The sequence below is a fragment of the Mauremys reevesii genome, linkage group 18, assembly GCF_016161935.1.
Source record: "Mauremys reevesii isolate NIE-2019 linkage group 18, ASM1616193v1, whole genome shotgun sequence".
NCBI classification, from domain to species: domain Eukaryota; kingdom Metazoa; phylum Chordata; order Testudines; family Geoemydidae; genus Mauremys; species Mauremys reevesii.
In genome coordinates, this window is record NC_052640.1 from 4,634,111 (window position 1) to 4,648,772 (window position 14,662).

The 14,662-nt window shown below is 49.1% G+C and overlaps 1 protein-coding gene across 2 annotated transcripts in view; it reads right to left on the bottom strand.

The window, feature by feature from the left end:
- The window catches only part of WSCD2 (WSC domain containing 2), a 135,390-nt gene that overhangs the window by 21,090 nt on the left and 99,638 nt on the right, over window positions 1-14,662 (bottom strand). For both annotated transcript variants that reach the window (XM_039505926.1, XM_039505927.1), the window contains 3 exons: window positions 13,690-13,811; window positions 9,034-9,208; window positions 3,121-3,285 (listed from right to left, as the gene is read on the bottom strand). In XM_039505926.1, coding sequence (XP_039361860.1) covers window positions 3,121-3,285; window positions 9,034-9,208; window positions 13,690-13,811 — 462 coding nt within the window. The remainder of the gene's footprint in view (window positions 1-3,120; window positions 3,286-9,033; window positions 9,209-13,689; window positions 13,812-14,662) is intronic.

The following is a 14,662-nucleotide window of genomic DNA, read 5'->3' on the forward strand; positions in this document are numbered from 1 at the left end:
CCTGCTAGCCACAGCGAGACTCCATTGGGTGACCCCAGATTGCCTCTGTTTTGGCCCTTCTCACTAGGGGTCTGGGTTGTTTTTGGTTAGCAATTTGGGCACCCTGGAGCAAGACTGTCAAATCCACGAAAGCCAACCCTTTCTAGTCCCTCTCCCCGACGGTTAACGCAGGACATCAGTGTTTTACAGTCATGGCCAGCCAGCGTGCAGCCTTGCTTTGCTGTATCATTAAGTTAACTCTCAGCAGTTTTCCTCTCTGCCTGGGAGATTATCTAAGACTGATTGATGTAACGCTGATGTCTTTGTTATTGTTGCGTTTGGTTGCTGAATTCTTCTTGTGCTCTCTCAGAGGATGGAGATTGTTAACTGCACTGACTTAGTCTCCCACAGAAGTTATTTTTAAAAAATCCCTAATGAAATGTGAGTTTAAAGGCAGATTTGATGGTCTCGGGGTGACCCACACGAATCCGCAATTTAGTACTGACGTATATATTACAAAATGGGTATCATAAACAGGGGACAAGCCAGGATAGGAATAACAGGGTAAAATACCCAGTTAAGGGTGGGGGAGAGGAGTCTGTTATAGACCCCAAATCGTTTTTATAATGCAAAACAAAATGGGAGTTTGCCCCCTGGCATTTGGTCCAGCCACTCTGCTGTAGGCTGAGCCTGGAGCTGATAAAAACTGAGTGGCTTTTTTGGGGGGGCGGGGGTGCAGGCAGTGTGAGTGACTCAGAATCTGTCTCCCGGGTTCCCACTACTCCCGGGGGGAAGTACCCTGTGCCAGGTCCACACCAGGTGTGGCGTGCATCACCCAGGAGGCCGTCAAAGCAACTGTAGCTGGTACAATGGGATGGGGGGAGCCAAGCTCCGCACACTATCCACCCACTTCCCACCTCCTCCTCCCCATTGGTGCCACAGAGACTGTTCATCCTGCTTCCCACAATCCAAGTAGCTGGTGCACGGGAGTGACCCCCTTACTCGCCTGGGAGGTCACACAAGGCAGCCCACAATCTGGCCCTCAGGACGTTGCGCGGGGATATGCGGGGGGTGAATTCAGATTGTCCTCAGCTGAGCTAAATGGTGCCATGCCCCATGCTGGGCTCTGTGGAACTGGTACAGTCCGGCCCGCGGGCCTTTTCCAAGGAGGTGAAGCTGGATGGACCATGCAAATAGAACCGTGCAGCAGGAACAGAAAGGAGTGACACGTGACCTCTCCCAAAGTGTGGAGATCACACCACCAACCTGGGGCAAAGCCTGAAGTCTTTCCTCAGGCAAAAGTCCTACTGGAGCCCAAGGACGTGTTGGCTGAATAAGGACTGCTGGGTGTGGGGCCATTTGCAATGCTCCCAGTGAATCCCTAGTAACAAATCTACCAAGATATTGTGATGGCTTGAAAGACTCAAAACCGTGTTTCAGAGCAGTGAGGACAAGAAGGGGAAACAGAATCAGCTGGATATGCTGGTATTTGAACAGGCAGCTACATTTCTCAAGGGCCTTCCACGAACTGCGGTTTTCAGGTCCCTGTTACTTTATGTTTACAGCTATTGCTTCTTCATTGACAACACAAGTCAGCAGCTGTGATGGCTGGCTGGATCCCAGCTGTGCTTCAGACCAGTGGCTCTCAAACTTTCCAGACTCCTGTACCCCTTTCAGGAGCCTGATTTGTCTTGCGAACCCCCAAGTTCCACCTCACTTAAAAAACTACTTCCTTAAAAAATCAGACCTAAAAATACAGAAGTGTCACAGCACAGTATTAGTGAAAAATGGGTGACTTTCTCCTTTTTACCACATAATTCTAAAATAAATCCACAAATATAAATATTGTACTTACAGTTCAGGGTATAGTACATAGAGCAGTATAAAGTCATTGTATGGCATTTTAGTTTGTACTAGTGGTTTTTATGTAGCCTGTTTTAAAACAAGGCAAATATCTAGGTGTGTTGATGTACCCCCAAAAGAGCTCTGCAAACCCCCAGGGGTATGTGTAACCCGAGTGAGAACCACTGCTTTAGACCATCCCTGACATGCATCAGTTTCGGGGAGAAGGGGTAAATCAGGAGTAATTTTATTGACTTAAATGGAATTCTACCCACCTATCTATCAATGAGTTTTCATTGCAGGGAGGAGAATTTGGCCTGTGCACCCTTCATAGACGCTGACTCCGTGGGAGCTCTGGGGCTGGAGTCCCCACAGGGAAAAAATGGTGGGAGCTGAGCACTCACCAGCAGCCTCCCTATCAGCACCTCCCCTTCCCCCCAGAGTCTCCTGCCTGCCGGCAGGCCCCACCAATCAACACCTCCCCCTCCCTTCCCATGCCTCCAGCCAGCCACAATCAGCTGTTTCGCACATGCTGCAGGCTGGGGGGGAGAGGGGAGGAGCGAAGATGCAGCACGCTTGGGGGAGGGAGCGGACCAGGGTGGGAAGAGGTGGGGCGGAGGTGAAAACAGGTGGGATGGGGGAGGGAAGAGGTGTGGCCTTGAGGCAAGGGGTAGAGTGGGGCGGGGTCTGGGGCACCCCCTGGCACAATGGATAGTCAGCGCTGGTGGCACCCTATATGTTCTATTGCTCATTAATAAAGCACATTTCCTTCCCTAGACACAGTAGCGTATTCTAATTTAAATCTCCTCTCCTGCCTTTCTTCTGAAACCCTCAACGTTGTCCAGTTCCTGAGATCCTTGTTGAGAGGCCATCTGAAGTCACGGTGATAGCAAAGCTGCTGGTGACACCGGTGACCTTGCGTTTTAAATGTTTCCAATTAGCATTACATTGTTAAAGCTAAGAATGCAATAAGCCAAGCTTATTTTGCAGGTCTGAGTCTCTAAGTCAGCTACAGACAATTAAATTTGGTAGAGGACCTTGGATGATACTTTGTATGATAGAACAACATTTTATTAAGAGGCAAATGATTAGTAAACAAACAGGCGTGCAATTACCATTTATACTATATATGTCCTGCTAAAACCAGTTATAACCCGACATAGCCACAACATGGCCCTTGCCTTGCTAACTTCAATTTTCACATCTGACTGACTCCAACTTGTATGTTTAACTTTTGCTCACATTAACAAACTCAAATTCTGAACCTAGCACATTTTAAAGGCTACACGCCCCTCTCACCTTTGTTGTAGAGCGATCCATCGAAGTAATAGCTCCCAGTGTAGAAACCCGTAGCTAGCTCGATGAGATGACGCGCCCACGTGTTGCCCGCTCCAGGAAAGCTTGCCAGAGCTATAAACTGTTTCGACCGAGCTGGTAAAAACCTTCTATCCATACAACGATTGTCTAGAAAGAGAATAAATGGAAGATGTGTCAAGGTGCAATACATACAATTCCACCACTGAGATAAGGGAAAGAGGCTTTCTGATCTCAGGGGACATACTAACAGAGATGTGGAAATGCTCATTCAGTGAACCTTGTTCATAATGGCCACCAGGGGGGAGTCTCTTTTGTTGCCCCAGGAGCTGAAGCAGTGTCTGGCTTGTTTTTTTGGCTAAAGCTCCAGGAACCATCCAAACTCCCCTCCATTGTGGCCGTCTCAAGGTTTATTGCCATTTTCTGGATCTATGGACAGTGTATCAAGAAACACTCCCGCTACTTTGCTGCGACCTCCTCAGCCACGTGTTCGTGAATGATGCATCCCAAACTAAGCACTTTTCCATCAGTTCCTGTGTCCACTGGGGCCTTTTCAGTGACACGGTGGCAGTCTTGCCAGTTTCTGGTTCCACTTTGGCAGCAGGGCATATGAACCGCATAGCTCCGGCAGTGAGGACAAGACGGGGAAACAGGAGGAAAATCAGCTGTATATGCTGGTATTTGAAGAGGTGCCTACATTACTCAAGGGCCTTCCATTAACTGTGGTTTTCAGGTCCCTATTACTCTATGTTTTACAGCTATTGCTTCTTCACTGACAACACAAGTCTGCAGCTGTGATGGCTGGCTGGATCCCAGCTGTGCTGCTCTGAAATGAGGAACCTTCAGACCATCCCTGACATGCATTGCGGGGGCTGGAATGAGGGGAGGGTGATGGGAAGACTTGCAGGGATTGAAGAACCATCTCCGGGCCGATCCTGCAGGGACCATCACTTGGATGGGTTTCACTGTACAAACATGAAAGGAAATGATCATTTCCCAAAGGATCCCTCACAGAGTTCAAAGCCTTCATCTAAAGCAAGAGTGGCCAACAGGGAGACACACAGATCCAGCCCCAAAAGGCAGTCAGTCAGGACACACATGCTGAGTGGCACAAGGATCTCTATGGCCAAGCCGGGCACACTTTGATACTCCCATTTGTTTGTCAAAGCTTTTTCTTCTGCTATCCGGCTCCGCCATCATACAGAGACCCCTTCTGAAGGCAGATGGCTTACAGCAGAGGACACCATGTGTGCTAATAACAGTGCGTACGTCCTAGAGGCAGACCTGGGCTGCAGTTCAAACTTTGGCCCCAATGGCCCTGGGATGTTTAGATCAGGGAGTTGGGTTTGGCCCATTATAGCGATGGGGGATCTGAGGTGAATTTTTTGGGTACGGAGCTGGATCATCCATTTCAAAGGTGGTTTTGCTTCTAGGACATGTGTGTGTGATAGTCTGAGTGTAATGGTGGATGTATATCTAATGTGTAGGCACGGTGGGTGTGTGCACACAATGTGTGTGTGCATTCAGGCTTGAGTGTACACCCTGATGGCTTTGTGCGTGCAGATGCCCAGCACTGGCTTATACCTGGAATAATCGTTCCCATTATGGCTGTTCTCTATGGCCTGGTGACTTGGCCCGTGGATTGAAAATCACATCAGGTCCCAAGGCCATTCCCTTCTGGGATCTCATTACGCAGCTTGGAAGAGAGGCTGGCTGGGCTCCAGGAGTAAACACTGCTAGAGATGGGATAAACCCTCACCACCTTTCATCCTTAGCCGCAGAATGAGTCCCAGTTACCCTTCCCCGGACGTTGCCCTCAGTATCCCCTGGCTTAGTGGGAGTTGGGTTTTATTAGAGGGCTGGCCCTGGAGAAAGCGTTAACAGGCTAGTCCAAGGAACAGAAAGTCGCCCCTAGGGTTTCCCCGCTGTTTGGAAGCACACTGGCTCTCCTGCTTTCTTCCACTTGTGTCGTTCTTCATCCTAATTGATAAAGATGCATAACAATGTATCACTGGCTCTACTAGAGAGAAAACGAGTCAGCTCTGTGTGGCTTGCTGTAGTCTCCTGGAGTAGACAGACGCAGCACACAATTAGATGGCTGCGTTAGGGAAAAGCCTCACTCACTGTAGAAACACTGACAAGTGCCAGCCACTAAGATATTCTAACTGGGCACAACTGCTCTGCTTCACAATTCTGCTGCTTTCGAGGAGCAGCTGGCGAGCTCAGACAGGTGACAGAATCACACAATGCTCAGGAACTGAACACTGTAGATGGAGGCGGGTGGATCTCCCATCCTGGTACTGACCAGATGTAATGCTGCTTTGCATCGAGATCACTATGCAAGGCGGAACAGGTTTAAGTTAGATCCTCTGTGTTATTTGTTTTCTGATGGTGACGTTATTGACCTCGCATAGAATTTGGCAGTTCAACCTGCAGGCATTTTGGAGGTAACGTGTTCTAAGAGTTCCTTCCCCTGGTTGCTTCTCTCAGATATGAGTTATTGCTATTGTTCCTACCCCATGCCCTCCTCCACTCACCAGAGTCGCCAAATAAAATAAAAGGAACAACATTATCCTGGCCAAACATTTCCTCCAATGACTAGATCATGAAAAGCAACGCTGAGGAGCTGCAACGTTTGCCTACAGCTGGACAGAGGAGTGGCTTTTAAGTGACAATAATAGATTCTCTGCTCCCACCTGCTAGGCTTTCAGCTGCTGAAATGAGCGCAATATTTTATCTTCCCAGCACTGATCCCCTGTGCTGAATGCAGCTTATCACCTTCCAGAGCTGGGGATGCCAGCCCAGTGCTGCATATCCAGGACTGGTGTCAATCTTATGTAGCATAACATAGATAGATGTGTATTGTCTAAGCCGCATACGTATAAATGCATCATGCTCTTTTATGCTTATTAATGCAAAAGCATTTTTCAAATGACCACAGAGAAGAGGAGAACTGGAGGAAACCTGTACAATAAATCCCTGTGCATACTTGTTTGACTTTTGAAGCCAATTCTCCTGGGCTGGTTGGCGTCTCTTTTCTGTTCCCATCCCATGAACCTACCAGTGAACACGAATTGCAAGAATGTTTGTCAAAAGAGCGAAGGCTAAAGAGAATTTTACAGATTATTGGACAGTAGGCGGGGGAGCACGTGACTTACCTGCCTCCCAGGGAGCTCTGAAGTTTAATGGACAATTAATGTTTGCAGAGTGCACTGAGCTCCTTGGATATCTCCATGCTAAATGTTATTAACAGGAGACATTCTACCCTTTTTATTTTCTCGCAAAAGCTAAAACTGTTTGAGAAAGTCCCTACAGGAGCTTTTGTACAGAACAAAAGTAACCATGTTATAGCAAAAAAATGTTGGATTACAGATGTCCTTGAAGTCTTTGCTTACTTTGGGCCCTAATGAAATTGATAAAAAAAAGACTCTCCTTGAATGCATACCAGAGATTTCATTTTTATTTACTTAACTTTTTTGGAACAATCTTGACGGAACTGACCTTGAATGGGGGCCGGGAGAAGTTACCTCTGATGAAAAGCCCTTGAGTTTTCTGTTTAGGATTCCTTCTTCTACTTTCCTGGACTGGCTTTTCCTTTTCTCTTTCCTTGACCCACAGTCTTTTATCCTGTGTTGTAACTGTATGGATCTAATCTCAGCCTTGCCACTATGAAATGCTAAGAGAGCTCAGGAGACAAAGGCACATCTCCCGCTCACTCACCAGAAGGCGAGCATATTCTTGCTGCTGAGCAATTTCATGTATGTATCTACTTTGCATTGCAATGGGGCAAGCTGGCAAAGTCAAAATGGTCTATGGAGGTTTGAGTATATTTCTTTCTATGACAGTAATTCCCCAAGCACTTTTCTGTAACATTTCTCAAGCACTGATGTCTTCAAACATGATACCGCTGGGCTTTCCTCCTTCATTTAGGCCACATTGTCACAGGGTATTAATTTTTTGAACTCATACAGGGATTTCAAAGCACTTGACAAGCATGGGTCGATTAATAAAACCTCATCACCTCCCTAGGAGGAATGTTAGTGGCATTTTATGGATGGGGAAACCGAGGCACAAAGCGATTAAGTGACATGCACAGCAAGTCAATGGCAGTGCCAGGAGCTGCACCCAGAAATGCTAATACTCAGCCTCTGCTATGATCACCAGACACAGGCTTCCACCTAGGTGCAAGAAAAAAGCAGCTAGTCCCACAGATCTGAATGAAGCCGAACCCTAAATTCTTTTTGGTTAGCTAGTGAGAGAACTGAAAAGCACTGCCACGTGCGGGGCCTACAGAAGGGACTGATATGCATGATCCCATGTGATGAAAATCATAACTGCCCAAACAAGAAGAAAATACTACAGCGAATGTAAATGAACAGCCTTGTTGGGACACTGGGTGCTTCTTTGGAAAGGAAACTGGATTTGTCACATTTTGCTTTCAAGCAATCTTCACAGCCTCCTGTACGCTTCCCCCAGGGCAGCGCTGGACAGCAGGTGCATTGGGATGTCTGGAGGGCTCTGTGACAGAAGATCAGAGACCCATTATTAACCAGTGATTGGTTATTCTGGCCTGTAACTTATTGACAGTGACAAGGAGGAAAAAAAGAAAGAAAAGTCTGCTGAAGGCAGATGGCAAACTGTTATTTCCCGTGTCTGATCTAAGCAGTAATTAAAGTCGCATGTTCAAAGGAGGATTTATTTCCTGGGAAATTGAAATAAATGGTAATTTTTAATGAACGCCGAATGGATATTTGGAAACCTGTGTTATTTTATCCAGGGTAACAGAACGCTCAGAGCTCCATGTATTCTATGGCCAGTTTGGACACGGGTGGTAAAGCTGAAATCTGCAGCAGAGACATGTGACCATCTGATCAGTTAGTGTGTCCTTCCTCCCATCCCTTACTCCAACACCCAGGTAAGAAAGAACGGAAAAGCTACCCAGGAAATACAGCAGAGGAACCAGCTGTCAGTGTAATGTTCCGGGCAGCTCCACTCTGTGACCCAGATTAGGACCATTAAACAACGGAAGTAGATTCTGCTCCAAGAGCCCCAGCAGAGACTAGCACCGGGCACTTGGGGGCCGTTAGTCTAGTTCTATAGGGCCCACCTGCCAGGCTGAATGTAGATTCACAAAGTCCTGGGGTCTCAGTAAAGGTGGCCACCATCAGGTGACCTTCCCGTCCTGGGAGGTCTTCAGACTGAGATAGCTGGAGAACCATTGTCCCAGGCAGCGCTCCAAGCAGGCACCTCTGATTTAATGGTGCTCGTTGTCCTTTGCTGGGGAGCCGGGCTCACATCAAAGCCCTATAATCAAACCATTCCCCTGGCTGACTTTGAAGGGAAATTAACATGCTCAGTATATGGCAGAGTATTCCCGTCATTGCATGGGCCCCTTGTAACAAAGGCTGCTGTGAAGATGCATCGTACTGCATGTCCAATCAGCCCAACCCCCCGTAGAGGGTGCGCCGATGAATGGGAGGTGGGCAATGGTGGGCCACCAGAGATCAGCATTCGGCTAGACAGCGGGGTGTCAAAAACTACGGAGCAAAACTTTTTGTGAGTCAGAGAGGGAATGGCCCTATTCTCAGTGGAGGAGGTCGAGCCCAGATAGCGTGTCGCCAGTCAGCCACCTGGCTCTGCTAGAGAGCTGTTAAAGGGGAGGATCGAGTGAGCAGCTGAGTGCAGCATGCACCAGCTCTCCAGCCCCTCTGCAGGGAAGAAGACACCATAGGCAAGTAGCAATAGCTATCCAGCATTAGCTGAACTCCAGCTGAGCAGCCGCGCTCCAGGGTTCCCGGAGTCATTGCTCTTGCTGAAAGGGGAGAGTTAGAAACCTCTCGCGCTGCCTCCCCAGCAGACACACAGTCAGAGCAAAGAGCCCGGCGCGATGCTCTCTACCTTGCACTTGCGTCTGGTACATGATGAAGTACTCAGTGGTGCCGCAGCTCTCGAACTCCTCGCCGCCGCACTTCTGGGCGCACAGCTGCTCGTCCTCGCGCTCGTGGAGGGTGAAGAGCGTGGTGGGGAAGCCGCAGTGGCAGGAGGCCCCCCCCAGGGCTGCCAGCGGGTATTCCTGGGGGGAGCAAGGGACAGAGTCGCTCAGCCTGAGTAGCCTGCAGCAGGCCAGGAGGCTGGGATGTGCAGCCCGTTGCTGCCTGCCTGCCTGCCAGCCAGCTGCCTCCCACACCCACCGGCTTCCTGATCGCCACCAACTCCATTTCTGCTGCCATCAGAGTTCAGGGCAAAGCTCCCATCATCTGCAGGGGCAGCATGGTCAGGCCCTCGCTTATTAACACTGGGTCAGTGATTGAGTGCAGCGGCCTGGGAAAGTGGTTCCTTTAGTTCTCCCACATTTAGTGGCTATCAAAGGGTCTGTCTACACTGCAGCTACACTTCAGCCTCCCGGCCCATGTCGACTCACGGTGTGAGTTTGGGGGGCTCACCCGGCTACTTTTAGTGCACTAGCTGGAGTTCTGCTAGCGCGACTCTGTCTAGCCGGGCTGGGAGGGTGCCTGACAGCCCTGGAGGCTGGAGTCTCTCCACAGTCACTTCAGAGAATCAGAATCCGGAGCTGGGTTTTGCAGCTGAGCTGCAGCTGTACTTGTCCAGAAGCTACCCCACCCCTCCCAGTAAAACAGGACTAACGGCGCTGGTGTTTGGGGGCAGTTCACAAGTCTTTGGGGTGACAGAAGCTTTTCTCTCTCTCTCTCATGACTTCTTTCTGGGTCAGGCGCAGGAAAAGTGCTGTGCATTACAAGAGTGACCGCTCCTAGCTCAATCCCAGGGGTGGGTTTACTCTTAGGCCCTGATTCTGCCCTGCGATCTGCACAGGCAGACTGTTCTCTGTCTATCCTTGGTACTTCGGTGGTCCCCATCAGCGGAGCGCCTCACAATCTTTAATGCCTGCTATTGTCCCCATTGTACAGATGGGGAACAGAGGCACAGAGAGACAAGGCCTAGATGCACAAAAGGCGTTAGGCACCCCAGTTTTGGCACCACTGCAATGTACAACCCCCCCCCGCCCCCCCGTTCCCATCTGACCCTGTAGGTTTCTAAACTCACTAGGCATTTCCATTTCCATGTTAAAAAGTTCCGTAAGCACCTTTGTTGGTGCCACTGGGTGGGCCTTAGGACACACCCCTCTCCTTGGCATCTCCCATTGGCTCTCTTGGCACACACCCCTCTCCACGCAACAAGGGCTAATTCGGTTCAGGGCACACAGTGCTTTGTAAATGAAATGTTCTGTGGGCCAGGTTCCATTGTCAGCAGCACTCCTGCAAACCAGCAGTAGCTCCACTGCAGCCATTAGCTCTGCATCCGTGTAACCAGGCCTGGAGTCGAGCCGTGCGAGGGGCACGGTGTTATTACTCCTTGCGAGCCCATCACAACGCTGCATTGCTAGCAACGGCAGCTTGGCTTTGACAAAAACCAACCCAACCAGAGTTCTAGCATGTCCAGCACCTCCTCGCCCAGCTGTGGCCCTGCATTCCAAACCGAGGGGCTGGAAATTGCCAAGCTATTTGCTAGTGCAGGGTGTCATATATCTGGAGCTATGATACTCCTCTTAGAATCATGGCCTGATGCTGCTCCGGTAATTTGTGAGTTTGTCACCCAGAGTAAGGTTACTAAAAGCCCACAGACTGCATCTTCTGTGACCTCATTTGGATTTTAAAGTGCAGAGTTATGAGGGAACATTCAGAGACTGACAGGCAATTTAACACCCAGGGCTGTGGCGACGCTGGGTTAATCAAGGGGCTCGGTGCTCAGGATTTTATTTACACCTCCGAGAGCCAAGCTCTCAGGGGAGCAAGAACAAAGCAGGGCTGAGGTGTGGAGCTGCTGTTCTCGTATTTAACCAATGTGACAGAGTGCAGGGAACCTAATGGTTTTTAGTGGGACTGTCTGGTCTGTCGAGCGGCTGAGAGAGCATGTTCACTGGGGTAGAGATGGAGACACAGCCAGGGAAAGCTGCTGAGTCTAGATATATTGTTTTCAAACCCCTTTCTTAGCCTCCCATTTGGCAGACATCTGTTTGAGCTACATCCGTCTATGACACTGAAATGTGACAGCAGGGAGAGGATGTGTCAGAGGATGCAGGACGGGAGGGCCTCATTAGAGGGCAGCCATTTAAGCATATATTTGGGCATCCTTAGAGCTCATAGCAGCTGAGTCCCAGGAAGCGCTGTCAGCGCCAGACAACCCGTGCACAGCTTCCTGTTTTGGGGGTGGCGATGTAGCCCCATGGAAGCTATAGGGATTGTTTGGTGATGAACTCCCTGCTGCAAACGGTTCGACCTTTACGTGATTAACATCTACAGTTATATGAGCCACCAGAAAAACGAACAATCCTGATGCTTCAGGACATAAACTGTGACCACATCTGGGGTCAGGAAGGAAACTACTTTCCCCCATTACTATGGTAATCTGCAGTTTCCTCTAACACACTCTACATTTTCCCATGTGGAGGTCAGGTTCCTGGCCACCAGTCTACTGCTGGAGGTGAAGCATTAATCTGTTATTTCTGGTCAGAGATCCACCAGTAAGTTTGCTTGTTTTCTTTCTTTCATTATTTAAAAATTAACATTCAAATCCAATAGATTAAAGCCTGGTAAAACACTCACGGCACATGTTAACATTTGTGTGCTCCAGTATAGTAAAAGTCTGGCATGGAAGAGACCCTGTGGAGTCATCTATATGGATTAAAGCATTAAGATAGGTAGTTGACCTTGTATAATGCTACCACCTTCCCACCCAGATGTTTCACTGCTCAGCAAGACACTGGATTGGTGTGCAGTCTGGGCCAGAGAGACCCTACCCCAGGGGCCAAGTCTCAGCTGGTGTAAATGGGAGTAGCCCCATTGACACCAAGGGGGCTACACTGAAGGAGAAGTCGATTCCCTTCCCCCCACCCCCTGGAGGAGAGAGTTGGAAGAAGGTTCCAGCTTATCCCAAAGATGCAAGTTCAGCCAATTCACCATGCAGGGGCTAGGAACCATGCAATTCAAAAGTCAGAACTGTGTCTGCACAGGTTGGAAAAAGGCCTTGACAACACGGCAGGGAGCAGCCTGAGCAGGAGCTGCCCTGGCCCATGTTTTCAGGGCATTAAGAGAAAGAAAACAAGTTTTTGTCCAGCCCCATTCCTCCTTCCCTTCCTACTCAGCTGCCGATTGTCCTGAGTGATGGGTTTGTCGTGGGTGATATCAAGGAAATCTTCTTCATGCAGGGCTGAGGTGCAACACCAGACAGAACATCAACTGCCCAGAGGGCAGGACTCAGCTCACCCCCTGTAGCACTCTGAGTGAACATCCTCCCGCCGCCATCAAGCCCGTTTACTTGAATGAATCAACTGGGTTTGAATAAAATCAGAACCAACAAGGGTGAAATCTGGCCCCGGTTACCAGTGTGATCAAACTCACGATGCCTAATGGTTCTTGGGTCATGGGGTGGGCTCATGGTCACCGAAAGGCTCTTGGGTAGCCTATGTCCAAAAGGTTCCATGCCTAGACAATGGGGTCTCCAGGATTATCGACCCCAGCCTTTGTTGGCAGTGTCAGCAGAAGGACCAAGGACTGAAGAATAAGCTGCGTGACTCTTCAGTGATCTCATGAAACTATGGGACCATTCACAGCAAAGCCAGAGTTACAATTTGTTCTCTTAAAAATCCTATGCCCCACCCTCCTCTTTGGGTCTCTTTCCCAAGGCCGCATTTTTTATTCAAGAGCCCTTTTCTTTTTGTAGATCTTCTTTCTCTTGCCCATGCACTCTCCCCTCCCCCTTCCCACAGTTTCTCTGGCCCCACTCCGTCCCCTCTCAGCCTCCCCCAAGGTCCTCCAGGATCATTGTTTTCTCTGCACTCTTCCCCTTGGGGGACACATTCCACGGTCGGGAATACACACTTTTCCTATTCCCCTCTCGAGTCCAGTGAGAAGAAACTTGCCCAGCAACCTCAAGAACATGGGTAGGAACTGACCCCGACCCAGACCCTCAGCTGGTGTAAATCAGTCTTGCTGCATTCGCTTCAGTGGAGTGATGGCCACCCCAGCAGCTAAGAATCTGTCCCACCGTTTTAAAAGGTGAAGCAGTTACTTGTTGTTTAGAAACAGTGGCGTCAAATCCTGCCACTGCCGGGCCAACCGCATACAAATCTCCCATAAAGTCCATGCATAGGATTTGTACAGGTAAAGCTTCCGCCAGGTTACAGATTAAGCGAAAGGAGAAATGTAGTGATCCTCAGCATGGCCTTCTCCTGGGATTTAGAACCCACTTTTTGTAGGGCAAAGATACAAGCTGTAAATTTCTCCTCTTGTAGTTTGGACACAAGCAATTATTACATTAAACTGGATTAAAATGGACTGAATATGATTTTTAACATGGCTCTTCTGAAGCAAATGCAGCGCTCTGGAAGGACTCTTACCTGGATCCTTCCCCACTTGCACCCATGTTACACCAGTCACTCCCTTGGCTCTAGTGGGGTTATTCCTGATTTACATCATTGCAAACTGGAGGTGTGTGCCAGGTCCTTCGCTGAGAGCCCCATTCGCTTCTCCTACTCACCTTTTCAGTGCAGAAGTCCACACACTTGTCTACAGACATGTTCAGCATCACCCCAGTCACAGGCAAAGCTAAGGAGATGTTGTCCGGCCGGTGGAAGCATCCGCGGAATATCGCGCTGCCATCTGGAACAGAGAGAGCTGGTTAGGAAAGGTCCATGTGACATGGAAGGCGGAAAGTCTGGTTCACTGGCAACAATGGCTGTAGTGCAATGAGACATGAGTCAAGACTCTCTGAGAGTCTTTTGTGGTCTTCTCCACCAGCTGCCACCACCCCGTCACGAAGCCTGGCCAATCAATCCACCCAAACCCAATCCTTCTGGCTGCAAACGCTATCCTCAGCAACAAGTAATCCAACCTTCCTCCCAACTGAACAAACCCTCCTAACTGATGCAAAGAGTCTCCACTCCAAATCCTCCTCCACACAAAGGATATAGACCCTTGCCACGCATGCCAGTTCCATGCAGTTCCCTGCCACCTTGGGCTAGTTCCATGAAGAGAGGGCCAGTATGAATGAGTCTGCAACCACCTACATATGTCTAACAGACTAATGAACAGTGACTGGCTGGTAATAGGGCTGGCTACCATTGACCTCATCAGGATCTGAATCCGTGGTGAAAGGCTCTAGTCCCTCGAGCAATCTCGTCTCTTCGCTACCGTGGATTTATCAAGGACTCTTCCCCTTATTCTCAGGAAACAATCCAACTTTCATGACAATTTTAAGTTAAATAAGCCTCTGGTACAGTAAAGGAGCCAATTCTAACTGAATACCATTAGCTGTACTCTGAGAAAGCACCTAGAACATTACCTAGAAAAATACTCTTTGCTGCCTTGAATAAAAATGCACCAGCTGACATGCAAACGCCTCATGTTTGTAGTGAGAGGTTATCCAGAAAACAAACAGCAGCACAAACTCAATGAGAATCTGTCTCCCCGTAGACTTTCTTTGCTGTTAATTCCTTATCCTCTGTTCTATG